The 27,507-nt window shown below is 53.2% G+C and overlaps 1 protein-coding gene across 1 annotated transcript; it reads left to right on the forward strand.

Moving 5' to 3' along the window:
- The first annotated feature begins 78 nt into the window (after positions 1-78).
- Positions 79-27,336, forward strand: SYNM (synemin). The gene is made up of 5 exons (XM_036067863.2): positions 79-1,026; positions 7,844-7,968; positions 17,379-17,449; positions 20,797-23,252; positions 24,121-27,336. The coding sequence occupies exons 1-5, from the start codon at positions 223-225 to the stop codon at positions 24,457-24,459; spliced, it is 3,795 nt and encodes a 1,264-aa protein (XP_035923756.1). The 5' UTR covers positions 79-222; the 3' UTR covers positions 24,460-27,336.
- The last annotated feature ends 171 nt before the right edge of the window (positions 27,337-27,507 follow it).

Consider the following 27,507-nt stretch of genomic DNA (forward strand, 5'->3'; position numbering starts at 1 on the left):
TCCGGCCGCAGTGGCCGCGCCGGGCCGCGCTCTGATTGGTTGGAGGCCGCGGCCCGCGCCCACTCCCGCCCGCCCCGTCCGCTAAGTGCCGCGGCGCGCCGGGTCCCGCCCCAGTCTGCGGGGCCTCCCGGGCAGCGGCTGGGCCAAAGCGGCTGAGAAGAGGGGACAAGACCAGGGCAGGAGGGAACCGGCCGGCCGGCAGAGCCCCGTACGCCCAGCAAGATGCTGTCCTGGCGGCTGCACACGGGCCCCGAGAAGGCCGAGCTGCAGGAGCTCAACGCCCGGCTCTACGACTACGTGTGCCGGGTGCGGGAGCTGGAGCGCGAAAACCTGCTCCTGGAGGAGGAGCTGCGCGGCCGGCGCGGGCAGGAGGGCCTGTGGGCCGAGGGGCAGGCGCGCTTCGCCGAGGAGGCGCGCGGCTTGCGGCAGCAGCTGGACGAGCTGAGCTGGGCCACGGCGCTGGCCGAGGGCGAGCGCGATGCGCTGCGGCGCGAGCTGTGGGAGCTGCAGCGCCTGGGCGAGGAGGAGCGCGCCGCCCGCGGCCGCCTGGACGCCGAGCTGGGCGCAGAGCGGCGCGAGCTGCAGGAGGCGCTGGGCGCGCGCGCCGCCCTCGAGGCGCTGCTGGGCCGGCTGCAGGCCGAGCGCCGCGGCCTGGAAGCGGCCCACGAGCGAGACGTGCGGGAGCTGCGCGCGCGCGCCGCCCGCCTGACCAAGAGCTACCGCGCCCGCGGCCCCGCCGCGCCCCCGCCGCGCCTGCGGGAGGTGCACGACAGCTACGCGCTGCTGGTGGCCGAGTCGTGGCGGGAGACGGCGCAGCTGTACGAGGACGAGGTGCGCGAGCTGGAGGAGGCGCTGCGGCGCGGCCAGGACAGCCGGCGCGAGGCCGAGGAGGAGACGCGTCTGTGCGCGCAGGAGGCGGAGGCGCTGCGGCGCGAGGCGCTCGAGCTGGAGCAGCTGCGCGCGCTGCTGGAGGAAGAGCTGCGGCGGGTGCGGGAGGAGTACGAGCTGCAGGCGGAGGAACGGCAGGTCGGTGCGCGGGGACGGCCCCACCCCGGGCCCCGGCCTGTGGTGAGCGGGGGGAGCGGCGGGGCTCACCGGAGCCGTTGCGTGCGCCCGGGGCGTGGCGCCGCCGACGGGCGGGGCCGGGCCAGAGGGCGCCCGAACGGCCCCCCCTCCCGGCAGCTGGGCGCTGAGGGGGCCCCCCCGCTCTGCGTCGGGGCCTCGGGGTCCCGGCGTCTCACCAGCCGTGGAAGAGGAGCGCGGTTTGCGGGTTAGGGTGGCAGGTCCCGGCGGAGAGTCCCGTCCCTGTCGTCTTGTTAGGTTGTCCGTTTCTTTAGATCTTGCCAGGAGAGGGTGCATGCTGGCAAAAGACCCAGGACCCAGCCAGCTCTAGGCTCTCTTTCAGTTTCCTGTGCTTCGTGGACCGAATTCGCATACGAGTCCGGCAAGAAGCCCCTCTGACTTCCAGAAGCGGCTTCAGAAGCGACGGCTCATTCCTTCTCGGCTGGGTCTCGGTGTTGGGAGGTGTCTCGGCAATGTCAAGTCCTGACCGGGAGCCATTCCAAAGGACAGCCCCTTGGCTGTAGGGCACCCCTGGGGAAAACTTAAATAGTTTCCTAAAACGGTTTTTATTTAGCCAGAGTGATTTCCCAGGAGGAGGCAGCCCGTCTGGCTCTCTGGGCCACTGCCTTGTGTCTTCTTGGGAGGGGCAGTCCCCTTCATGCAGAAACGAGCTCCACGGGAGATGTTTTTCTCACAGTCTCCCAAGCAGACATCGGGTCTCTGGGTAGTGGAAAAGTTGTGGAAACGGGCTGGTCCCTGTGGCAGCATGTAATATAAACAGTTACTATAAAAGTGCGCGGTAATAGGAACAGTTACTATTTCAGAGAAGCGAAGCCCAAAGCTCTGACACTGACAGGGTGACACCCGTGGCCGATTATTGTCCCAGTCCAGTACTAGGCTTGGCCCTGGGCCCGCCTCCTGGAGGCCAGAATTGAAAAATACCCCCAAATCATACTCTCCGTAGTTCTCAGGGTGACAGTTTAAAATAACACTCTCACAGATTCAGAAATATTTTAAGGGGATAATTTGTAGCTTGGAGTTAAAGATTTGTGGTAGAAGGATTGTGTGCTTTTTTTTTTTTTTTTAAACGCAGGGAGTAAAGGGAACACAGTGGCTTTGGCCTCGAGGACTGTGGTGATGTGATAGGGGTCCACAAATAATCAGCAAATATCTATTGACTACTCCTAGGTCCTGAGCACTGCCTTGGGGTTTCAGTGTTCAAAGAGCTGGAGTCTAGATGGGAAATCCTATAAAGCAGTACCATACGAAATTGTTTGGAATGTAATCTTTTGGAACGTGGGTTTTGTTGGGCCTCTGCGTCATAATTTTCAAAATTACCCCCCCACCCCAGCCCGGGGTTGTAGGTAGAGCAAGGACAGGGACTGGCTGAAGTGTGTGCTGATTTCCAGCACTTATTCTAGACTCCAGAGTGCTTCCCTCGCCCATGAGGAGGGCCAGGGAGGCTGGTTCCACAGGGCCCCGTGCTCTGTGTTGAGCAGAAGTGAAAAAGCATCTTAGCATAGAAGAGACTTCCGCGGGGCTTTTAACCCAAAACAAGTGCCTGGAACCGCTGCTACCGCCCCGAGGGCCCGAGCTGTGCCAGAAGGTTCGGAAACTGCTGCTTTGAGGTGTGTTGGGTGGGCCAAATCCTCACCATTCCCTTGCAGTTGGAGCTCGCTTGGCTCATTTTGGACCCTGAAGCTCTGGTTACAGGGTTCTTTCTCGGGACCCATTCCCCCCTAACTAAAACTTATTGCAACCTCAGATATGAACAGATAGAAACAGCATGCTGCTCAGAGCCAAAGCCCGAGTTCTGTAGGGGCCACTCTCCCCCTCAGTCACCCCGCCCCAGCCACACCTGCCTCCGGTCCAGTCAATATAGAAACAGCAGAGGGGCGGGCTTGGGATGTGCAGTCGGCATCACTGTCCCGCCCTCTGACACAGAGCTGGGGGGCTGCACCTGACGGGGACTAGGACCCCACCCTCAATAGTCTGTCTGGTGCTACCTCTCTCATTGGAATTTGCTTCTTTGCCCTAAAAGTAGGGAGCAAGGAATGTCGACGGGAGTTGGAATTTTTCTCGCTTCCAATTTGTGTAGGTTTCATCACACTGAATGTTCCCTTATCCGTAGCTCGAATCTTTCCCCAGTTAGCTTTAAAGCCACCGAATTTCAAATTGCATTCCCAAAGATTCAACACCAAACCATGAGTATTTTTTTTTAAAGGGTAAAAATACCAGGAGTTTTGTTAAGGAGTAAGTATCTGTGATTTGACCCCGAGCCCTTGATTTCTTCAAATTCTGCAGAAGCTCGCTCTGGGGAGACTGAAAATACCATAAAACCGGGTTTAACTAATATACTTTAGTAGATGTTTCATTACTAAGAGTTACTCTTTATCAGGTGCTTCTCACGTGCCAGATACCCCAGGAACCAGGCCCTTCACACGTATTCACTCTTAGTCCTCAGCGCGATCTTATGAGGTGGATACTCATATTAGCCCCGTTTCACAGATGATGAAACTGAGGCACATACGTCACCTAGTGGGTAAGTAGCTAAGCCAGGGTTCTCTTCAGCTGCCAGTGTCTGAGCAACTAAAAAGGGACCCAACATTTCCTCTCTTCTCTGTTTCATCAGAGAAACGTTTAGCCAGGATTCTCTCTGCCTTCAGAGAATAATGGTAATTGTGCTTCCTAAGGGCTAGCCCAGAGGGGCCCCATCCATTGGAAGCCCTAAGATACTTTCTGACCCTCCCAGCTGGCTGTTGTCAGAATAGTTTCCGGGTCAGATGTGTTTCATTTACTTTTTGCATACTCTGTGGTTTAGGGGGAACCCTCCCCTCCCCCACTCAGTGCCCACTGCCTTCCTGGCTCGGGGCCTCCTCTGCAGCCCAAGAGAGCCAGATGCCGGCCGGACTCTCTGGGAAAAGTGGTCCTTCCCCTAAGGCCTGTGTGTTAGGCCCCACCCCCCAGATCTGCCAGAGAGGTTTGCCGAACTGATGTCCCAAGTCCCCAGCGTTTTCTATGTGGTTTAGATCACTCGAAGCCAGAGTAATACACCGTCTCCCAGTTTGCCGGAAGACGTTTGGACAAAAACTCAAGACATTTTTGGTTGACGCCAGCCTTACCCCTATAAACACTGAGATTTTTGCTTATGAAACTGAGCTCTTAGCCTTTTGAGGCTGACTATAAAAGGCGTCCAAGTCCCCAAAATGTGACTGAATGAGAACTTTCTTTTGACCGGAAGGGGGATGGGTTAACCGCCCTGCCTGGGCCTGAATTCTGGCTCTGCCCGTTTGTGTCTCTTGTTTCCCCATTTGCGGAACAGGGGTAATAAGAACAGCTCACAGGGTACACACATTCGGTTCATTCATTCATTCATCCGACCACTACTGAGCACGTCGAGTGCCGAGCCTGGTTCTTGAGTGCTGGGGATAAAGCAGTGGACAAAACAAAACACAGAAAATCCCTTGCCTTCGAAGGTCTTGAGATGGAAACAGCGCATGGTGTCCCGGAGGCAGGTGTGGCTGGGGCGGGGTGACTGAGGGGGAGAGTGGCCTCTACAGGACTTGGGCTTTGGCTCTGAGCAGCATGGGGAGCCGCTCGGTGACTCTGAGCACAGGTGAGGGGTGACCCGACTATCTGAATGCAGTTGCTCTGGGAGCTGTGTGGGACACAGACTGTGTGGGACAAGAGTGGGAGCAGGGAGAACTTTTTAGGGGACCTGTGTACTAATCAAGGCAGGACGTGCTGGATGCTTGGACCAGGGGCAGCAACGAGGGGCTGAGAGGGAGCTCTTCTCTGAGGTTGAAGCCCACCAGGGTCTGCGGATGGATGCAGTGGAAGAGGGGGGAGAAATCCCAAGTCGACTCCAGTGCTTGTGGCCTCAACCACTGAAAAAAGGGAGTGCTCTTTGCTGAAAGGAGTTGGGAGCAGATTAGGCCGATTTGGGTGGGAGATCAGAGTTCACTCTGAATGCCTCTTAGATGCCCACCTGGTATTATAAGATACAATTCTGAGTCTGGAGTTGAGAGTATTATCTGGACTAGAGCTAGAAAAACTTAGCATTCCACTAACCCTTGTTATTCCAAATATATTGAGTTTTTGTGTCTCAGTGAGGTTATCACAATATTTAAATTCCCTCAATCTCTACCAGTCAGGATCCTGAGTGACTGTGACATTCACAGGTTCTTCCTGTTTTGGCCGTGGGACTTGCTCAGCAGAGAGCAGCTCCCGTTGGGTGAAGAGAAGGAGCGTTCTTTGGACCCACACCCCAGCGCGCTCTCCCTTGTGATGCCATCCAGAAGTTCCCGAAATAGCAACTAAAAGAGGTGACCTCTCTCCCCAGCTTTTATAACATTAGGTGGGACTGCTTTTGCTTGGTTAGAATCAGCATGCTGGGTCTCTTGCTCTAGTACCTCTTCCCAGCCCACGGTTTGAAAACTGGCAAAGTCAAAGCCAAGTTGAAGCTTGCTTCAACCAGCAGGATCGGTTACAGTCTCTGCGGAGACTGTTAGGAGCCAATAAGTCGTACTTACGTTCGCGCTTCCAAAAGTCAAGTAATTTTCCTTTGACAGTTTCAGGAGAGTTGAATCACACGGAAATGTGGTTGGAACTATACTTATTTTAACTGCAACACAGTTTGGGTTTTTTTTTCTCCCTCGTATTTTGTGGGGTGCAGACCTATTCTGTGCCCTCTGGGAAGAGAGAGAATCTTTGCGCCTACCTGTGGTTTGGCATGACGGGGAGATCCTGATCTGCTCAGGAGGTTTGTGGATAGAGAATTGAGTGCACGTGATACTTTTTTTTCTAAGCAGTTTAACAATAATTGAAGTTCTCTTTAAAGATAAAATTAGTACAGATTTCCAAGTTTCGATACTCAGGTTGCATTTCTTGCAGTAGAAAGGAGTAATCTCTGGATGTTTATAGCATGTCTTATACTCTAACCTTAGACCTGGGATTATATTCTCTCTAAAATGGGGGAACATAGGCTTTTAACACCAAGACTTAACTACAGAATGTCTGAATGTCATGGCTAAATTTTGGCAACCCTGTCAACTGAAATCAAGACTGGAATGGTCTGCTTTGGCAAGTCTCACTATCTACTTACAATGCTGGTTTTGGAGGATATTAACAAAGATCTACCCTGGGATACTAGCTAGAGGTTCTTAAATTTACTCCTTTGCTTTTAAAAGCTAAATGGTTTCAGTTTTTATTTTTAGCACGCTTTATACACACAAAGAGAACCTAGCAACAATCATTAGCTGATACAGAACTCTTAGCGAGGCAGGATTATTTACATGCCGATTGTACATCGTTTAAAATGGTGGATCCAGTGTGAGATCTTATTCATTCGTTGGTTTTGCAGACCTTATGTATTTATTGCGGACCTTTAGCATGTCGCCTGTGCCTTTGGTGGAGGGATTACAAGAGGAATGGAAATAGACTGTCTTATTTGAATCCCACAAAGATAAATGTCTAAAAATGTAGCCAGTTTAGTTAATTGTATTCAGAAATAAGGCTGTTTTCCATTACAAACCAGGAGTTAGAGAATATGGACTCGTTTCAGTGTTTAAATACTTGCTCAGTTAGTTATTCCCCAGAGCAACTAAAAAGTGTTGATGCAAAACTGTAACGCAGAGTAATGCAAAACTGTAAAATGGTACTGATGAAGCTTCTGTGGTTATTAACTGAAAGATACTGCTGATTTAAAATAGCACATTGTTAAGGGGGTAGCAGGCATTCTCTTGATCATTTCAAGTCCAGTTCACCGATTGTGTGCTGTGCGACTTCTAGGGGATGGGCATTTTTCTAGAGAGGGGGGATGCCCGAGGTGGCAGGCCATGACCTTCAGTGTCTCCCAGCCCAGGGGGGAGAGAGAGAGATGGACAGATGGACAGATGTAATTAGCCAGGTGCGAGTGGACGTGCCCTAAGGGCTGGGAGCATGACGTGAACACGTGAGGAGGGAGTGCTCACTTAACGACGTCCGCCAAGTACAGTCAAAAAAGATTTACGTCCTGGTCCGCATTGACATTTATGCCCGGAAGATATTCCTGTCTCATCCGTGTAGCTTTTCTAGGTGAAACAAAGTGCTCTGTGAGTGTACCTGCTTAGTGTTGGGGGAAATCATGAGTGTGGGGGAAATTCTTCACATCGGAGGGACTTCCGTTTTAGATATTGCAGAAGCCCTGCGTTCTGGTCTGGGCTCACTTTGAATAGCATCCTCGTTGACCAGGGTGAGGTGTTGACTTTCCTAAGCAGCTGATGATGTCTGAACGGCAGAGATGCTTCCATGAACTTCGAAGCATTCCTTCTCCCTAGAGAGTAGGAACAGAACAGCCAGTGTCCTGCCAAAATTGTCCGTGTGCAATAATTATAATTAAAAAAAAATTCTGTGGGGAAGAAATATTGTATTTATTTATTTATTTATTTATTTTAAAGATTTTATTTATTTATGTGACAGAGAGAGAGAGACAGTGAGAGAGGGAACACAAGCAGGGGGAGTGGGAGAGGGAGAAGCAGGCTTCCCGCTGAGCAGGGAGCCCGATGCGGGACTCGATCCCAGGACCCCGGGACCATGACCTGAGCCGAAGGCAGACGCTTATCAACTGAGCCACCCAGGTGCCCCAAGAAATACTGTATTTAAAATCACCCTTACAGTGACTGCATCTTTAATAAGCCTAGAGATTTTTTTTTTTCCATTTTGCATCCTGAACCATTGGTACCTTCAGTTTGACCAAGTGGAGCTCCAGCCCTCTGATCTAAAAGCGCTTTGTTCTCCTTAGAGAGTGATCGCGTGCCTGGAGGATGAGAAGGCGGCGCTCACCTTGGCCATGGCTGACCGGCTGCGGGACTACCAGGAGCTCGTGCAGGTGAAGACCGGCCTCAGCCTGGAGGTGGCCACGTATCGGTAAGGATGCTGTATGGGGGCTGCCTGGGCGAAATCCCCCGTAGCCTCGTTCAGCACTCCCTGCGGGCTGCCTCTGCAGTCTTCTGACCATGACTTTGCTCTCAGAATATCCAAGTGGCCTGGGTTAAAAGACCGTATCTGGCTGGGGCATGCAGGTCGTCCGCCTTGCAGCCCTGGGCTGGCCTCCCTGTGTATTGCCTCAGCCAGCCTCTCATCCGGGCCCTTCTGCCCATTAGTGAAGAGGGAGCAGGCTATCGGGCGGTCCCTGGCCTGGGCCCAGAGGCAGCCACTAAGGGGCGAGGCCTGCCTAGGGCAAAGCAGCTCTTGGAAGAGCCTCCAGCTGGACGGAGGGGTGGGCAAGCCACTGGGGGCTCTGCTGGGTCCCCCCCTCTGAGAGCCGGGCTGTGGCTGAGTCCTGCAGAGGGGAGGGTCCTCAGAGGAGGCACCAGCCAGCTTGTCCTTCTCAAGGTCCGTCTCCCACAGTCTCCTTGGAAATCTCACGGGGTGGAAAAATCACAAAATGCAATCAAGCTGGGTCAGGTGATCGAAATTACTAATAAGGAAAACTTCAAAACAGGCTTTATTTGGGGGAAGGAAGCATTAGTCAGGACTTTTTTTCACTTACTAGTGACCGAAGCCCTTCTCAGACTGGCTGAAGCCAACAAAGGCATTTATTACTCGCTTGATGGAGAGAGTCCCTAGTTTCAGGCATAGTAGGTCCAAGCGCAGTTGACAGGGACAGTCCGTGCTGCTTTCCCTGGTCTCTTCCTCCTCGGCTCTGCCCACGCCGTGGCAGGATGGGCCCCAGCCAGCTCCCGGCTTTGTCCTTGTAGGCTTGCCCCCCTAGTCGGAGGAAGGGGCTCTTTGTCATCCGTCTCAGCCGAACTCCTGGGCCCTGCAGTCTGGCTCCGTTGGGCCATGTGCCTGTCCCTGTCCCTGGTCAGGGGGACAAAGTGCTCTGGAGCTCGGAAGGGCCCACCCTCCCGTGAGCCACACAGATTGACCCTGGGATGGGAGGTGCCCCCAAACTGGCACCATCCTAGAGCAGATACGAGGTTGTCCCAGAAGATCCACATCTGTGCCCGTGTTAGGTGACCTCGATGTCCCGTGACTCTTTTCCCTACAGAGGCAGTTGGATCTTCCTTGTTGTAATAGTTCTGTAGGTTGGATTTGGAGACTTTGATCTTGTGCTTTGTCTCTCTGGGATTTGAGCGCTTTCCTTCCTTGCTCAGTCCTGCCCCTCGTTCTCTGTCGTGAGAAGTCAGAGTGCCTCGTGGGCATCTTGCCTGCGTGTCCAGGGCCTGACTTTTTTGTTAGGTATTCCCACCCCAGCTTTTTTCAAGGGCATTGACAGGGAGCCTTTGTGCTCGCGTCGGCAGCCTGATTGTCGGCAGAGACAGTTTACGGCCTCTGTCTGTTCCTGGCATTGCTCTAACCCAATTAGGGATTGACTTGGCTACCTCCTAGGAATTTAGAAGGCCACAGGACTTTCAGGGAAGCGAGTGATTGATTTCACTGTATGTCTTTCTGACGTCCAAGTTCGCACAGGGAAAATGAGGAGCCCGGCCGTGCCCAGCTGCAGATACCAAGCCCAGGGGTTAGAACAGCTCCATGCCTCCCCACCTCCCCGCGCTCAGGATTTAGTCTGGGAGGTGCCCACAGACCTAAAAGACATACGGGCAGTGGAATATAACCCATTTCTTTGTACAAGCCGAACGCCTAGTGTTTCTATCACTGCCTTGTGTCCTGCAGATAAGCCCTTGGCATCTCTTATGTGACTTCCTGTATTTCGTCTTGCTGCCCGCGTTCTGAGAACAGGGAAGAAAATGCATATTTGTGTTAGTGCCCTTCTGCTCTTCTGACCCCGTCACAGGGGCCCACTTGATCTTTAAAAATCACGACCCGCTGTCTTTGAGGAAGTTGACCTTCCTTCCATACCCTTGCCCCAGGGAGTGCAGCAGCGACTGTCAGCCTCTTGGGGACCACGGCCCAGGGCCCCGTGCAGTGTGACTCCTCACCAGCCCTGTCCCCAGGGGCCAAGGCTGGCCGACGGTGTGGCTGACTGAGATCAGGTGGATTTGTCCCAGGTTTTCCCTGCAGCGGCCGTTCCCCCCGTGTTGCGGAGTTGATGATTAGCATCTCATGTGTAAGGGAAGGGGCTGTGGCGCCTTCAAGTTGGAAGCACAGCCCAGTACAACTGGAATTTGTCGGCTGTGCTGAGCCCAGCTCTCAAGTGTCACGCGTGCTTCCGAACCCAGATATTTGGCCCTTTCCGGTTAGCCTTCACGGTGAAGAAGGAACACTGCTAACAGAGTAGTATCATTTATAACTAAAGGTAGACTTAGAGTTTATAAGTAAAGATGCAATTTAATAAAATAATAAAATTCGAACAAAGCAAACCGCAGCGTCTAAGGCTGGAGGATCTCCTCAAACCTGGTGGGCCAGTTGGTGACCAGGGAAGACACTGGTGCCTTGTTTGGCGGGTGGGTGTGAGAATGAGCCCTCTCCTCCCGGGGCTGGTTAATGCTGAGACACCAGGGAGAGCCCAAGAGAAGGTGGGCTGGCCCAGGGGCCCGGGCTCGCCCCATCGGCCTGTCCCCAGTGAAGTTATGTGGGGCTGGAGGGGCGCATCCACCCCGTACGTAGTCACAAGGCTGTTCCTGGAGTGGGAGTGTTTATTTACACTGGCAGCCGAGCAGTGAGAGGGGGAGGTGCTCCGACAGGACAGCGTGTGGTTCTCAGCCTCATCAGTACCTGGGGGTCACCTGGAGAACCGGATAAAGCATCAGCCCTGGGCCCATTCCTGGACGTTCCAATCAGCTTGGCACAGGATGGGCCCAGGGCCTGGTGCTTTTGCAGCTCCGAGGAGGATGGTCAGGTGCGGCCAGGGTAGAGAACCACGGGTGCAGGGCCTCACCGCTCCAGGGGCCCACAGACTGACGGCTTTGGCATCGCTGGGCGTCTCAAGCCTGCGGGAAATGCAGAACCTTGGGCCCATTCCAGACCTTCTGGTCAAGGCCGGCCCCGCAACAAGGTCCCAGGTGATTCAGGATGCACGGCACTGTCTACAGAGCATCCCGGGAGCATCCCAAAGGCACTGAGCCGCTCTCACTGTGGCCCAGAGGCGGGTGAATGATGGGCAGGCTGAATGGTGTGCAGGGTGCTGGGGGGGTGGGGGATGGTGGATGAGGCCTGCAGCCCCGGCTTCCAGAAGATCACGTGGGAAGGGCTTCCAGGCCGAGGGGCCAGTCTGGGCGAGGACCTGAGGACTGAGCTTGCGTGGTATCTGTGGTAATGCCAGGCAACTTTGGGTTTGGGGGCCTGGCCTGGAGGCATGGAGGGCTGTGTGGGATGGAGGGACAAGAGCCACAGACGTGAGGCCATGTTTTGTGAGTGGGGTCCGTGCCCTCAGGCTGCTCCAGAGACGTTGGCAGGCAGGGGGGTGCACAAACCTACAGCTAAGTGTGGCTTGGTGTTGAGGGTCATGTGCTGTGGACCAGGCCGCGTGGACCTAAGTCGCCTCCCACACTGTTGGAAACAAGAAATGCCTCGTAAGACACACGAGGGCAAGGTTTCTGGGGAGGAGAAGGGAGTTGTGAGAATCTGGGAAGGCTTCAGGAGGGAGGCGAGATTGATCGGGGTCTTGAAGGATGGTGGAGATTTGAACAGACATGCAGGAGAGGGGGCAGTGGGGAGTGGGGGCGGCACGTGGGGAGGGACCCGTCCACTTAGGTAAAAAGCCAAATCAGATGATGAAAGAAAGTCCTATAGGCAGGTCACTGCCAACGAATAGGGTCAGATAAAGACAGTTCAGAGGAGGGACCGAGAGCTTCCAGCCCACGTTGGCAGGAGAGATTTTCCAGAGAGGTGAGATTTGAGTTGGCCTTGGAGGGGTGGGCAAGTAGACGGCAGGAAGCGGACTGGCAGGAAGGACTCGGGAAGGAGCTCCAGGTGGATGAGTCAGATCGGGAAACAAGGGGAGGAAGGAGAGTGCAAGGTGGGTGAGCAGAGGCCTGGGAAGGAGGCAGCTGAGGTGGACTTCCAGTGGCAGTGGGGGATGGGGAGCAGGGGGCTGGCGGCCTGCTCGCAGGAGGACTGGGTGCAGGGAGGCCTCAGGAGGTCCCTGCAGTCCTTGGAGATTCAGGTGGGGAGGAGCTGACACGGGGGTGGCCAAGGGGGTCTCTGCGAAGGCTGACCAAGAGCCGGAGCCCGGCAGGGAGGAATGCTGGGCGCGGATTGGGAGGCTCCTGGATGGAACACCGGGAGAAGGGTGCCGCTCATCACGTGCTCTTGCAGACCAGAGGCCAGCCCTCTCCATGAGGCAGCTGCTCATTCAGACCTGGTCCCTAATCTGAATATGGTGAAAACCAGGGCTGGGGCGCCATCCCGAACCCGCCCCAAACCCTTCCCACTGCCGACCTGAAGATCTGCCCCCAAAGCTACAGGTTGAGAACTTGCAGAAGCCTGGCTAGAAAATAAATAGTCTCCCCTCCTCCACCCCCTGCCCCCCCCCCCCGCCACTGAAGAAAGAGAACAGAACCCAGTCATCAGGAATAAGGTGTTAGGGGCGCCTGGGTGGCTCATTCGTTAAGCGTCTGTCTTCAGCTCAGGTCATGGTCCCAGGGTCCTGGGATCGAGCCCCGCATCGGGCTCCCTGCTCTGTTGGGAAGCCTGCTTCTCCCACTCCTGCTCCCCCTGCTTGTGTTCCCTCTCTCGCTATGTCTCTCTCAAATAAATAAATAAAATCTTAAAAAAAAAAAAAAAAAAGGAATAAGGTCTTAGAAAATATAATGAAAAAAAGAAGATATTCAGATCTGAAACAAAACAAAAAAAAATGCAAAAACACCCAGGAATAAACCGAGCCCCAAACCCACAAAAACGCGGGCTCTGAAAACCATGTGCGCAAGAGGCCCATCCTGGCTTTCTGATCTGGGGGACAGATGATGCATTCTCCCTCAAAATTTAAAAAAGAGGCACTTTTTTTTTTTTTTAATGTTTTGGGGCTGAAATATATAACAGTTGTTCTAAATGTCACCTGAAGAAATGGAAAGCAGACCATTTTTCAAAAGAAGAGTACTGAAGGGAGTCTTGGCTGGCCAGATATGAAAATGTAATGCAAAGATTTGCGGCCTGGGCTCTTTCAGGCAAAGTCCTTGTTTTAAAAGGTTAGGTTGGAAACAACAATGTCAGAACACGGTCTTTGTATGTCTGTACAGCGGGGACGTGCGAGCTTCCTGTTTCCTCTTAGGCTGGCTGGAAGCAGAAACCGCACGTTTCAACTGGAGGAAATAAATATTCCATCTCTGGATCCGGACCGCTCACAAAGCAATAGAGATAACTCCTAGCAATGGCAATTTCACCGTCATGATGGTATTTCTGGTCGCTGCATTATTGTGTTAGGCCCACCTACCCCTTTTCATGCACCTGTTCAAAGGAAAACAGTTCTTTGGAATTTCCCCAGTGCTTGGAGAAATACATTTTGTTTTGCTAAAACAAAATGTATTTTTGTTTTGCTCCTACTCTCTTGAAAACTTAACAACCGTGTTTTAACACGGAGACTCAGCTGGTTATTAGGCGAAATACTTGAAGTTAATAAAATCTTGTAGTTTCAAGCGGAGGAGGCTGAGGGGGGTAACCCATACATTTGGGTCCCAGCCTTCCCCACATCACTGCAGAAATGGGTTGCTCTCTGTCCACCAGGATTTTAGGTTATCCAGCCTCTCTTCCCCTCTTGGGACTATTTCAGTCAACTGAAAATCAGCTTTCTTCTCAGGTCAGTAGATGATGATGATCATGATTGTGACCATTGATTGAGCCCCTGTTCTGTGACAGCCGTTGTTTCGAGAACTTTCCAGTTAGCGACCACCACACACCTGTGAATGCTGCCTGTTTCAGCAGTGGGGAAACTGAGTCACAGAGGATTTGAGTGGCTTGCCCAAGGTCACAGAACTAGGAAGCGGCAGGCCCAGGATTTGAATCCGGGCAACCTGACTCGGGAAGTCTCTCCATCAACCACTCCCAGGGCTTCTTTTCTCTGTTTTATTAGTAATCTTGGTTGATCTGTTGATTATTTGATTTTTTTTTCCCCCCAGTCTCTAGAACTGATGGATAGGCTTTGATACGTGATTTAGAGCTGAGCACAGAAGGAATGACCAGGAGCAGCATGGCCTCAGTGTTATCTTCCATACGCCTGTGGTGTGGGGCAGGGCCTTTCCAATTCGGATGGTGATGCTCGTCCTTTCTCCCCGCTTCCCCCTACTGCATCCAGCCCCTCAAGCCCTCCAGTCAGGGTGGCAGGCTGTCCCCCACCCTCTCTGGAGCTTGGAGGCCAGGGAGGCCCTTCTGAGACTCCTTCTCCCAGCTCCATCCCCTTTTCCTCCCACCACTCCCCACCTGTGTTTAGCCAGGAAGCACTTTGTGAACCATTCCAGTTGGCTCCACTGGCTTCCCTTCTGGAAACATCCTCCGACTGTCCCTCTTCTCTCACTCTTGTCCACACTTATTGGGGACATGGGCATGCCTTGTGCCCCCAGGGCGGAATTACAGCGGACATGCCCTGAAATTCCATTAGGATAATCTATCCTGGACAGAGAGCCCCAGCCCACCCTGGGCCCCGCTCCGATGACCAGTGGGGTCTTTTAGGGCCTGGAGCCTGGCCAGAGGCCACATTATAGCTCACTTACGCGCCATGGATTGGTCTCAGACTCCTTAATGAGGCCAGGGACTTGGTTTTCCCGCACATGTTTGCTTATTTTCCTGCTTAAGAGGCCACCAACCTGTGGTCTGTATAAAATGTTCACTAATAGCTCATGATTCAGGGGGTTGGCATTTCACACAGTCACCACGGCTTGGAGGCCGTTTTCCTCCAGTGCTCTCAAAATAACCAGAGAACGCTCTACCCTTTTCTTAAAGTTGCATGAGTCTATTCCTTACAAATGTGCCTTTTGGCGCTTTTGAGGAACTTTCTGGCATCTCCTGAGCGATTCTGTTTGTGCCCCTGTCCTCTTAGTCCTGTGAGCTGTGCTGGGGGGGCGCAGGACGCCCCCGTGTGTCACGCCTAATTAAGGCGTGAATTAAATGACTGGTGTGACTGTGCCGGGTGCTGGGGGGCGGGGGGGGGGGGGGGGAGGTGACACACGCCCCTGCCTTCCAGGAGCCAGCCCTGCAGGGTGGGACTGAGTTCCTCCCCAGGAGGAGCTTCATACGCTCTCGGAGAACCCTGTAGGGGGGTTTTGATGGAAGTCACCAAAAGATGTTGAATATGCCTGCATTAATATGTTCGGGGAGGGGGGGTCTGTCTGCAGGATTTGTTCTTTTGAAAGTTTGTACGCAATGCTGTCGTCTTGGGCCTGGCAGGGAGGTCTGAGCAGCTCGCGGGGCGGGCGCCCAGGTGGCCTGGGTTCCAGTGGACTCTCCCTGCTGGGGAGGGAGCTGTGCCTTTGGCCAAGACGCGGTCCCTGCACTCGGTCCTCTAACCCCGGAGCCGGAGCCGGGGGGTGCTTACCGTTGGCCCTGTGTGGGGGTTGCTACCAGGCCTTCCTGACATAGCAGAGGGGAGGGTCCGAGCCATGCTTGTGCCCAGTCTTAGCCAGGCCTGGTGACCAGCACGTGACCACACACACACCCCTCGGGGGGCACGGGCATCCCCTCCTAGGTAACCAGCGCGTCCTACTCAGGGTCCTGAACTCAGTCAAAATTGGATGGTGGTTAGGATTTGCCCCGAGAGAGGAACTAAAGCTTTCGTCTTTGAAGGGTGAGGGAAGCTGTTTCCCCCAGCCCCCCTGCGCTGCTCTGTCACTGAGCTCTCCGCTGACCCGGACTCCCCACGAGCACTTTCTGTCCTGGCTGGGGCGGCTCGAGGCTGAGGCCCTGTGGTCCCCGCAGCTTCCCCTGCTGAGCAGCCCCAGGGAAGATCTGAAGTGGAACTTGGCCTTCTCACCAAGCCCCGCCCCCGACGCTGTGGCTTGCCCCCTCCTCGGCGAGCTGTCATCCTGGGGCGCACACCCCCAGGGTCCGACTGCTACCCTGATCCTCCCTCTTATTATATACAGACCGCAGAATTTTCTCGGTGATGGAAGCTATTTGTGTTCCTGGAACCTGAAATGCTTGGTCATGAGGATGTGGGATTAACGGGTTGGTGTCCTGTTTCCTGGCTTCTGCCCCGAGTGGAAGGCTCTGGGCCCCGGCCCCTCGTCTTCCTGAACGTTCGCATGCGTGCACCTCAACCGCTGCTTCCGAGTGGAGTCCCACTGGCCATTGTCTTTGCTTTCTGCCGCAGAAGGGGCGCTCCCTGGCTGTCCCCCCCCACCCCCCGCTCGCCTGCGGGGTTCCTCGCCGCATCTGAAGCAGGGGGAATAGAGCTGGGCGCCGGTTTGCCCGGCCCGCCGAGTCCCTCCCCGCGTCTGGCGTCGCTCCCCTGACTCCGTGCCCAGCTCTCGGGGGTAATACCGCTATTTCCAAGCAGCCCTGCTTCCTGTTGCCCTTTGCCACGCACAGTGGATGCCTTGGAACCGAAGGTGGTGATGACTTCCCATTCTGCTCTAGCGACCAAACAACTGTTGTTCCCACAGCAGCCGGTGACCTAGGGGTTCTCTCCAAGTGCCCGGCCTCTGGTGCTGGCCTTCAGGGCCGAAGCCTGCCCCTCCACTCTGTCCTCGGGGCTCCGAGTTGTGCCCCTGAATGACCGCTTAATGACGAGTCTGCAGTTTTAGACTTCTAGACGTGGCCCAAGGGATCAGCCACCGAGTGCTCTTTGCTGTTTTATTGCAGGAGATAATGGGATGCTTCTGTGGATGCCCCGAGGCCCCTGGGGTGGTGCTGGTGGAAGGGGGGGGGCGGTCTGCAGCTCTTCGTTCTCCTCATCTGCCTGCCCGCCTGCCTTCCATTCTCTCTCCTTCCCTTTAGCTCTAAGACGTCCCCAGGGAACCCAGCATGAAAACGCACATGCCGTCTGGCTGCCTTACATACAAACACATGGCAGTCTTTGCCCTGCTCCTAGTCAGCCAACCTGTGACTCCAGGACGACCCCAGTGGGGGTTGTAATCGTTCTGGGGCCCTCTGGCCCGGGGTGACCTGCCATGCATGGGCCCTCCCTGCTTCCCAGACAAGCCAGACCCCTGACCTCCCCTCCTGGGCCCACACCTGCTCTAGCTCCTCCTTCTCCTTGTCCTGGGTTTGGAAGGGCTTGCCTCTCCAAAACTTCTGAAGCCCTCGCCGCTCATTAGGTTCATCGCTCTATCCAGCCAGGCCCACCGAGCGGGGTTTGCATCCCTGTGGTGTAATATCTTCAGACACGAGTCCTAAAACACGGGACACTGTGACAGTGTGGTCACTGACCAAATACTACACACTGTGGCTTATAGCAGCGTTTCTCACTCTTCTGTTTCCTGATGAGGTTTGTTTTTTTCCAGAGCCTTACTGGAAGGAGAGAGTAATCCAGAGGTATTGGTCTTGACTGAGCGCATTGAAAACGTGCCACAAGGTAAATAGAAGAAAAGCTAATTATTTAATTTTAAGATGTTTTCCACCTGAACAGGTTCATTCCATGGCTAAATAGTAAAGCATCATTTGTCTGGAAGAATTTGGGTCAGATATGATTTTTTTCAGGTGAGTGTCATTCATCCCTCTCTTAAGTACCAAATAGATTTTATTTAATGGGTCATGGTTTAAATAAGAATGTACATGGGAATGCGTGGAAAAATGCTTAGTAAACTCATTTATTCATCCGGCCAGTGCGGGGAGGGAGGAGAAGGTGCTGATGCAGAGACGGGAAGCGTGAAGGGCGAGGAGGAGACTGGACGGGCGCTTGTGTATCACCCCCTTTGGAGGGAACGCCCTTTACAGACCGAAGACTTGCAGCTTCAGCACAAGTTTGGGGCGGTATTACTTTGTGGAGCAGGGAGTCAGCACTCTGGAACTTGCTCCCCCGTGAGGGGCAGAGGTGGGAACGGTTACACCGTTCGTATTACCCCGGGTTGGCCTGGTCAGCTCATGTCGAGCGTGTGGTGCAGGTATCCCTGGGTGCCCTGAGGTCTGTCTTTTTTTTTTTTTTTAAAGATTTTATTTATTTATTTATCAGAGAGAGAGAGAGAGAGCACAAGCAGGGGGGAGCGGCAGGCAGAGGGAGAAGCAGGCTCCCTCCTGAGCAGGGAGCCCGATGCGGGACTTGATCCCAGGACCCTGAGATCATGACCTGAGCCGAAGGCAGAGGCTTAACCAACTGAGCCACCCAGGCGTCCCCTGAGGTCTGTCTTGATTGAGGCCAAAAGCTACGGAATAAAGCTCAACATTCCCTATAGCTGCAGAACGGACAGAACAGGTGAGCATTCATTAGAAGGACCCTAAGAACCTGTAGGATCACTTTAGAAAGAGAAAAAAAAAAGCTTTTAAAGTCCTATAGAACTTACAGGGCTTTCTGGCTAAGGAAGGGCGGATTGAATTACGTCCAGTATGCTCGGGCTGTGCCTCAATCGGCAGAGTTTCAGTCTCTCTGAGTGTTCCCATATTTGAAATCATGGCACATTGGGAATGCATGTATTCGGTACTTCTATCAGGAGAATATTTGGTTAACAGCTAATCTGGAGAGATGGCAGATTTAAACAAAACAAAACGCTGTTCATTTTTATTTTTCAAAAATTGCATCCCTCTTAGGCACGTCACAGCTTTGAAAGGTCACTGGGTTCAGAAGCACAGTTTTGGCTCTAGGTATCTGTGACTGGTTCGGATTTGGTCGTAGGTGGCATCTGACAAGTTTGCTTTCTGATTTTGAGAGTAAGGTTGAAAAAAGCCAAAGATGTCATTCACCTGATTTCAAGGTTTACTTAGCTACATTTTTTTACGTGAGGGTTCATAAGTCTTCACTTAGAAGGGAGAGAGGAGAAAAGGGCTGGGGCCAGACTTGGAGGGGAACCAGTGGTTCGGGGCCAGGGCTTAGGGATCTCTGACAGCTTTGATCGTGGAGCCTAGGAAGAGCTCAGCAAGAGGGCTCCTGGGAGCCTAGTAACTTGTTTCATTCACTGATTGTTTTGTCAAGCTTCTTAAAGGATCCAGAAACAGTATTTGTAAACTAAATTTAGTTTCGCAGTTACGGATTATGGTAAAAGCAAGTAGCATTAGAAGAAAGAGGATGGGGGGGCGCCTGGGTGGCTCAGTCGTTAAGCATCTGCTTTCGGCTCAGGTCGTGATCCCAGGGTCCTGAGATCGAGCCCCACATCGGGCTCCCTGCTCAGTGGGAAGCCTGCTTCTCCCTCTCCCACTCCCCCTGCTTGTGCTCTCTCTCTCCCTGACAAATAAATAAAATCTTAAAAAAAAAAAAAAGAAAAAGAAGAAAGAGGATGGGTTGGGAACTCTTTTATGAGGCTTTGAGCTTCCAGATCATTCTGTGTCCTGTACGATATATGTGCCCATTGACTGTCCACTGAATAAATGTACAGATGTGTTCCTGGATAGTGTCTTCATAAGCACTGATAGGTTCACTTACGTTTCTTCTGTAATACTGTCCAGAGTAATGCCGGCCACTTGCTCACAAGGCGATAAGAGCCTGAAACCGGTCTGTCCTCTTCCGTACTTCTCGGTGGACCTTAATTAAAAACCAGATGGTTCCTGCACTTTCCCCAGGGGTTCATCTTCTAGGGCCTCTCTGTTTAGGATTAGTATGTTGATCTGAAAAGAAGAATCTTCATAGAAAATGTCCTGGCCTGGTCTCTCTCCTGTGTCCTGGGATCTGTCCTAAAGGGGCACCTGGCTTTGGCTGCGGTGACAGGGAGACCAAGCTGGGGGTGTAGGCTTTACCCCGCCGATGGGGTGTGGCAGGCACCAGGGGGCGCTGTCCGGGAGGATGGTGCTCCTGACCACCTTCTAACCACCGGCTGCCATTCCTAAGAGCAGGTGCCTTCTTGGTGGAGTTTGGACACGCCCAAGGTAGCACCCTCTGTGGACGATCCCAAGCCAAGCAGGGAGCCCAGTGGACTGCCTCCCACCCCCAGGATCATGACATTAAAACAGACTGTAGTGCTGGTGCCTGGTTGGCTTCCTGCTCTGGCTCCTTGTCGAATGAGAAGTTTGTAAATATAGAAGTGTAAAAATAGACGAAGTCAGGGAGCCTTAGAAAAAGTTAAGTTCTGCAGGACTTGTTGGCCCAACATGGACACGAATGGTGAATAAGAGCCCATGAAATGGTGGAGGGACAGTGTCAATTGGTGTTTAGTAATCCTGTACTTTGTAATTATAAAGCTCTTCTCCGCTGAAATGTGTTAAAGAAACTTAGGTCAACAAAGTAGAGATGAATGTTTCCAAATTATCAGGATATTGTGAAATTTCAGCCCTGGAAACGGGCACCCCTGACCTCTCCTTTTTTTTTTTTTTTAAAGATTTTATTGATTTATTTGACAGAGAGAGGGAACACAAGCAAGGTGGGGTGGGAGAGGGAGAAGCAGGCTTCCCGCCGAGCAGGGAGCCCGATGCGGGGCTCGATCGCAGGACCCCGGGATCATGACCTGAGCGGAAGGCAGATGCTTAGGGACTGAGCCACCCAGGTGCCCCCACCCCTGACTTCTCTGATGCGTGTACCGTGCTCTACGATCACGCGGTCGATGTTTGTTAAGATCAGTAAGTGGAGAAAGGTGTTGGCTCGAAGCACGTGTCGTGCTCTATTTTATTGTAACAGGACTTTTTAAACTACCAAAAGAAATGATTTGGGGATTGAAAATCTCTCATTTTTACAATGGCCCTTCTGCCGTCATAGTACGCTTTTATGATGACCGATGGGATTTGACCTGCGGTGATGCTTTTAAGATGAAAGAAGGTAATGATGCCTGTCCTTTTCCGCAGAGCTCCGGAGCACGTCCTATCGCTGCGCCAGCTCGGTGTTACAGAGGGAAAATGAAAGGAATCTGTTTGCCAGGCAGAAAGCACCCATGGCCAGCTTCAGCCACAGCCTGGCGCAGCACCCGCACCTGCCGGCCCAGCCCGTCACTGCAGGTGCTGCCGGAAGAGGCTTCCGAGGCTCAGAATATTCTTCCCGCACCACCACCCGGCAGGAAACAACTTACGAAGAAACTGCCGACTCGCGTGAGAAAACCGCCAAGAGTCAAACCAACTTCAGAACTTTCTCTCCGGCGCATAGTCTTTTAAGAGACCCCGAAGGTCCAGCGCAAACATTCCCCGAGAGGCCGAGAACCACAGGTACGAAGGACGCCTCCGCTCGTGAGGCCCGAGAGTCCGCCGTGGCCCAAAAGTCCTCCCGAGAGCAGCGGGACGACGGGCCGGCAGGCGCTTCCAGAAGCACTTGGTCAAGTGAGAGGACCGTCATTGTGGGAAAGAAGACAGAAGCTAACGGCACGAGGGAGCAAGACAGAAACAGGCCAGAAACCGTCCAGACAAAGTGGGAGGAGAAGATGTTTGATTCCAAAGAGAAGGCTTCCGAGGAGAGAAACCTGAGGTGGGAAGAGCTGACGAAGTTAGATAAAGAAGCAAGAAAGAGAGAAAGCCAGCAACTGCGGGAACAGGGGAGAGGGAAGGAGTCGGCGCAGGAGAAAAGCGTGAGAGAGAGAGAGGTGCCCATCAGTCTAGGGGTCTCCCGGGAGAGCGCGCCACAGGAGGCCCCGAAAGCTTGCCAGACGCCCCCCCAGGAGGACGCCCCGGATGGTACTAGGAGAGGTGTGGAAACCCGGGAGGCCCGGTTCAGGCTGGGCCCCGGCGACACCGCCAGCCCGCCGAAGGGCAAGTCCATGACCGAAACCATAGCAGAAAACATCGTGTCCAGTATCCTGAAGCAGTTTACCCAGGCTCCGGATGCAGAGGCATCTGCTGATGCTTTTCCAGACACAAAGGTCACTTACGTGGACAGGAAAGAGCTTGCCGGCGACAGGCAAACAAAGACCGAGATAGTCGTGGAGTCGAGACTGACGGAGGAGGTCGATGTTTCAGATGAAGCCGGCCTGGAATACCTTCTGAGCAAGGACGTGAAGGAGGTGGACCTGAAGGGAAAGTCGGCCGAGCGGATGATAGGAGACATAATCAACCTTGGTCTGAAAGGAAGAGAGGGGAGGGCAAGGGTCGTCAACGTGGAGATCATCGAGGAACCCGTGAGCTACATCAGTGGTGAGAAGACAGAGGAGTTTTCTATCCCGTTCAAAGTAGAGGAGGTGGACGATGCATCTCCAGGCTCCAAGGGGCTTGTTGACGAGGGAGAAGGTTATGGAGGAGAAGATACCATGTTCTCAGGGCATCGGCACAAGGAGACCAAGTGGCCCCAAGAGGACGTAACCCACGTTGAGGAAGTCATGGAGGCAGGCGACTCGGAAGGAGGAGAGCAGAGTTATTTTGTGTCGACGCCGGATGAGCACCCCGGGGGGCAGGACAGAGACGAGGGCTCGGTGTATGGGCAGATCCACATTGAAGAAGAGTCCACCATCAGGTACTCTTGGCAAGATGAGATTCTGCCAGGGACTCGGAGAAAAACAAAGGGGGATGATGCGTCGGGAGAGACGGTTGTGAGGCCACCGGATGTCTTAGAAGCTCCGCTGGAGGAAGACGTGGGTCGTACTCACTGGCAAGAACAAACCAGAAGCGGTGAATTTCATGCTGAACCCACAGTCATCGAAAAGGAGATTAAAATACCACCCGAGTTCCACACGTCCATCAAGGGGGCCTTCAAGGAGCCCCGACACCAGCTGGTGGAGGTGATCGGGCAGCTAGAAGAAAGCCTTCCGGAGCGCATGAAGGAGGAGCTGTCGGCCCTCACCAGAGAGGGTCAGGGCAGGCCCGAGAACATGTCCATCGACGTCAAGAAAGTGCACACCTCCGGCGGTAGGGCCGTGACCTTGGTCGCCGAGGTCAACCTCTCGAAAACCGTGGACGCCAATCAGTTAGACCTGGAGGAGCTGAGCAAAGACGAAGCCGGGGAGATCGAGAAGGCCGTAGAGTCGGTGGTACAAGACAGTTTGGCCAAGTGGCAGAGCCCGGCAGCCCCCGGGAGCCCAGACAGGGAGAGCGCAGCGGAGGCCCCGGCTGCCGGCCTCCGCTTCAGGCGCTGGGCCACCCAGGAACTGTACCGCCCCTCCGGTGAGGAGGACGACGCCGGCAGGGCCTCCCCCGGCACGGAGCCGGCCACGTCCCCGGGGCCCGTGTCGGCCACCGTGGAAGTCACCAGCCCGAGGGGCTTCGGCCAGTCGCACGTGCTCGAGGATGTAAGCCGGTCTGTCCAGCGCGTTCAGATAGGCCCCACTGGGATCTGGAGGACTGAGCACGTCTCTCGCGAGGGACCCACGGCAGAGGCGGTGGAGGTAAGTGGGGAAGGTGACCCAAGTCAGGCAGCCAGCTCGGCAGGCCCCCCCTTCCCCCCCGGTCTGTGAAGCACCTCACCCTGGGTCCTGATCAGAGTCAAGTGGCCAAAGAAGTCCTCCTCCAAGGATCCGTCCCTGCCTTTCAGGAGGTGGGGGGCCCAGGAGAGCCTGGCCCCGTGGAGCTTTCCACAGACGTGGAGAGACACAGTGTGTTTGGCTCCAAACAGTCTCATGCTAAAAGGGAAGTCATTTTTCAGGGCCCCATTTCCAAGGGCGGGGAGGGGTGGTGATTATTTTCAAACTGCAGAGTCTGTGGGTACCCCAGACTTCTGTAAAGCCCCTTCAGGTAAGCCCTTGAGGGGGGTTCCGTGAGCAAATCCAGGTCACGGCCCCCCTTTCAGACAGAAGGGTGATCAGGGAACGGCAGATCCACGAGGCAGGTCAAAATCGGGTCTCCGAGGCATCCGGCCACTGAGCAGATCATTCCCTTGCCCGGAGCACTTAGTGACTCAGAAAGCAGTGCTCGCAGAGAGGGCTCGGCAGACGGGAGCCAGGCTGCTCGTAGGTACACGGTGGGCAGGGCGATCCTGGAGAGGGCGCCTTCCAAAGGGCCAGTTCCCTGTCACCTCCGGAGGCCAGTGTGGGAGATGCATCAGGGGCAGAAGAGGCATCGGGCATGAGTGGGTGCACTGGGCTGGGTCCCCGCAGCAACAAGAACCTCTGAACAGGTCGTCTTCCAGGGACCTGTGTGTGAAACACTTGCACCTGCCGGCTCAGCGGGTCCCCTGAGCGAGGCGAGTTAGCAGACAGCCGCGGAGTGCTAAGGCGGGTTGCGCTGGGGCCCCAAGACACTCCGTTTCCCTTTCAGGTGGACGTGAGTGACGTAGAGGTGACCTCCCGCTGGACACGAGAGACCACAGTCTTCTTTCCCGCAGGGACGGAAGCGGCTGCGCGTGGCGCCCCTGACCGGGACGCCTGGAGAGACGGGGGCAGTGGGAAGGCCTGGGTGGCCGGCGTGAGCTCTCAGGGCTCTGCTGGGGCTGGACACCAGGTCCCCGGGGAAGAGGGCGAGGAGCAGGCTCAGTTTGACAGGACAGTGCAGCTGCAGAGGGTGGTAGACCGAAGGTCGGTGATTTCGGATGAAAAGAAAGTGGCCCTTCTCTACCTAGACACTCAGGAGGAGGACAGTGAGGGACACTGGTTTTGATGAATACTTTGTTCTCAGCGGTATCTTATTTGGTGACACGGCAACACACAGGCCTTTACTAATTGGAAGGAGGGAAGCTCACTCTTGATTAAGACGCCCCCTTTTTCTTTCTCCAAAGAGCGCTCCGGGCGATCTCAATTTACTCTATAATCTGTAAAGGTTTCAAATTAATTCACGCCTTTAAAGGTGTTGGAACTTTATTTTTGAGTTGGAACTTAAGACAAATATGTTTTTTATCGTTTTAGTCTTCAAAGTTCCTTTTCCCGGAGTTTTCTCTCCACTGCTAGAGACAGTTTCTACCAGTTTTGCTCGTGGTCACGGAAATGCCTCGCATCTGCCTAAAATTATAATTAGCTATCCATAAGGTCAGATGCCTATATGGTAACAAGGTAAAAGTAATATATTTACGAGTCAATCTTATTTGCATGTGCTAATAGGAAATAAAAAACTGGCATTGAAAAGGAAAAATGTATACATTTTTCTAAGTCTTCTCGAAAAGAAATCCTAGGAAAGAAGCAGATTGCTTCCATTAAAAAAAAAAAAAAAAAGCTCTAAATGATTTTTTCTTTAGGAAAAAGTTAAATTCACTTTAAGACCTGAATGAATTGCTTTCTATGTGCAGAGCTTTAAAAAAATATATATATAGTGTTTTATTTATGGAGAGAAGAGCCTCAGCCTATGGTGATATTTCAAGTCCCTAATATACTTGCTAGTTTGCACAGGTCCCAGAACCCTGCACCAGTCCTGCGTGTGCAGGGGAGATGATTCCTGGGACTAGCTTCGGGTATTTTTTTTTTGCAGCACTAGGTGGTTAAGTAGCGCACGGTCTAAATACTCTTTTTTGTTACAACCCAAGTTCTGGAGTAGCCAGCTCCTATCAGAGTATTCTCGAGCTTCTCTGCACCCTAGCCCTTAGCATCTAAACATTTAATTTTCCTGGCGGGAGGCAGACCCCGAAGACCATACAGAGAACGCTGATGCTTGGATGAGAACTTGCTTCCCAGATGGTCGTGCAGTTATCCCTGGAAGCACAGGGCGGATGGTGCCTCCCAGAGAAGCCCTTTCAGCCCACCTCGAAAGGGGCCAAGGTCTTTCTGAGCTCAGAGACTTCGCGATGAAAAACCACCACCAATCTCAAGGAAGTTTTTGAGTTTTTAACAGAAATGATTACAGCTGGGGGGGGCGCCTGGGTGGCTCAGATGGTTAAGCGTCTGCCTTCGGCTCAGGTCATGATCCCAGGGTCCTGGGATCGAGTCCCACATCAGGCTCCCTGCTCCTTGGGAGCCTGCTTCTCCCTCTGCCTCTCTCTCTGTCTGTCTCTCATGAATAAATAAATAAAATCTTTAAAAATAATAATAATAAAATAAAAATTAAAAAAAAAAATGATTACAGCTGGGGTGTTTCGTTCAGAGGAGTGAATACTAATGTTGAATAGAAGAAGACGTTTTAGGGGAAGAAGCTGGGCTCCCCTCTGGTTGCCCAGCATTGAAGCACCCAGGAGGGGCCCCCGGAAGGCAAAGGCCCTGCCCTCCTGGGCCACAGGATGCTGACCTTCACATCCATACGGTCGCGTTTAAGACACTAGAGCGAGGGTGCTTTATTGGGTTTGTTTTCTTTTACATAAGGGCATTGCTTTTAAGGCTTCCATCTTCAGAGGTAGGGCCTCATGCAAAAATAGTATTTCTAGCAGCACAGTGTTATTTTAATCCAAGCTAGTTTCTTGCACATAAAGTTGAACCTGTATTTTCTCTAACACAGAATCTAGAGCTGCCGGTAGTGAGCTGAAGAATAACGATCCGAGGTGACATCAGCCTCAAGTGGGTTACGGTGATGGGGGGTGGTTATGGCACGAGGGGGGCGGGGTCACACAGTGGCTCTCCAGCCCCCAAGACCTCCATCTCCTCGGCCTCCAGAAATGGCCACAGCAGAGAGTTGAGGGAGAGTGCATTTTCTTAATAAGCCGAGGAAAAATGCAGCAAAGCTTTCAGGGTGATCTGTCTTATAAACACCGTGAATCCGGGTGTAGACAAAGTTGACTTCCGAGTTTAAACCATTGCTGTGGGCCAGATGAGCCAGTCACTGTCACAGACTGGTACAGAGGTGACGGCTTTGCAAAGACTTCTCGTTTCTGTTACAGTCACGGATGGGCTGATTTTCTGATAGCCGTAGCGGGTGACGGTGTTTGTAGAAGTGATTTATTGGTCAAGGTGACAGCCTACCGGTTTGATGGCAAGACAGACTGAGGATGGGGAGTCTGTTCTGTGAGTCTGAGTGGGCTTAGTTTTATGTCCCTCTCCTGCCTTGTGATCTGGTAAATGAGTGCTAACAGATTACTAATATGACCCACCTCTATTTGGAAAATAAGTATCTGAGGTCTTAATTTATATTTGCATGTTAGAACACGGATCTTCAAGGAGTAGCCTGCCAAGGGTATTCACGGATATGGACTCCCAAGCTATCTTTGGTTGCTCAGTCTCTGGATCACCCAGGAGCAGGGCAGGCCCTCCACACTGTGCAGATCACCCCACAGCTCCAGGTCCTTTAAAACCAGTCGCTCTGGAGGCAATAGAAATCCACTTTGGGGGTGGGACAGAACCAATATTTACCGTTGTGGAGACAAAACCATATTAACAGAATGCTTTGCACCCTCCTACTGGTGGTTTTGATATTGTGTGGTTTCAAATGTATATTTAGGATGGAATCATTGAAAAAGCTGATCTTTCTAAGCTGTTCCCTACCGAGGGAAGTGTCACAAGAATGTATAAAAATAAAAATCTAAGGAAAAAAACCCACCTTGTTCCTGGAGAAAATGAATGTTTTCTAGTAGGTGTTTTTGTGCTTTCTATTTAAACTCTAATTAAAACCTATATGTGTTTACATGCATGGTTTTTTTTTTTTTTTCTTTAAATGGTGGCACAGAATCCCTGGGGAGACTCTCTGAGAAGTTTCGGTTCCTTACCTGAATTAGAACTTGGTGGTGTTCACACAGAATTAGAAAGCATGGCGGACAGAGCAAAAACCAGCTGGCTTGTATTCAAACACAGGCTG

Source organism: Halichoerus grypus, chromosome 8 (assembly GCF_964656455.1).
Source record: "Halichoerus grypus chromosome 8, mHalGry1.hap1.1, whole genome shotgun sequence".
In the NCBI taxonomy this organism is placed as follows: domain Eukaryota; kingdom Metazoa; phylum Chordata; class Mammalia; order Carnivora; family Phocidae; genus Halichoerus; species Halichoerus grypus.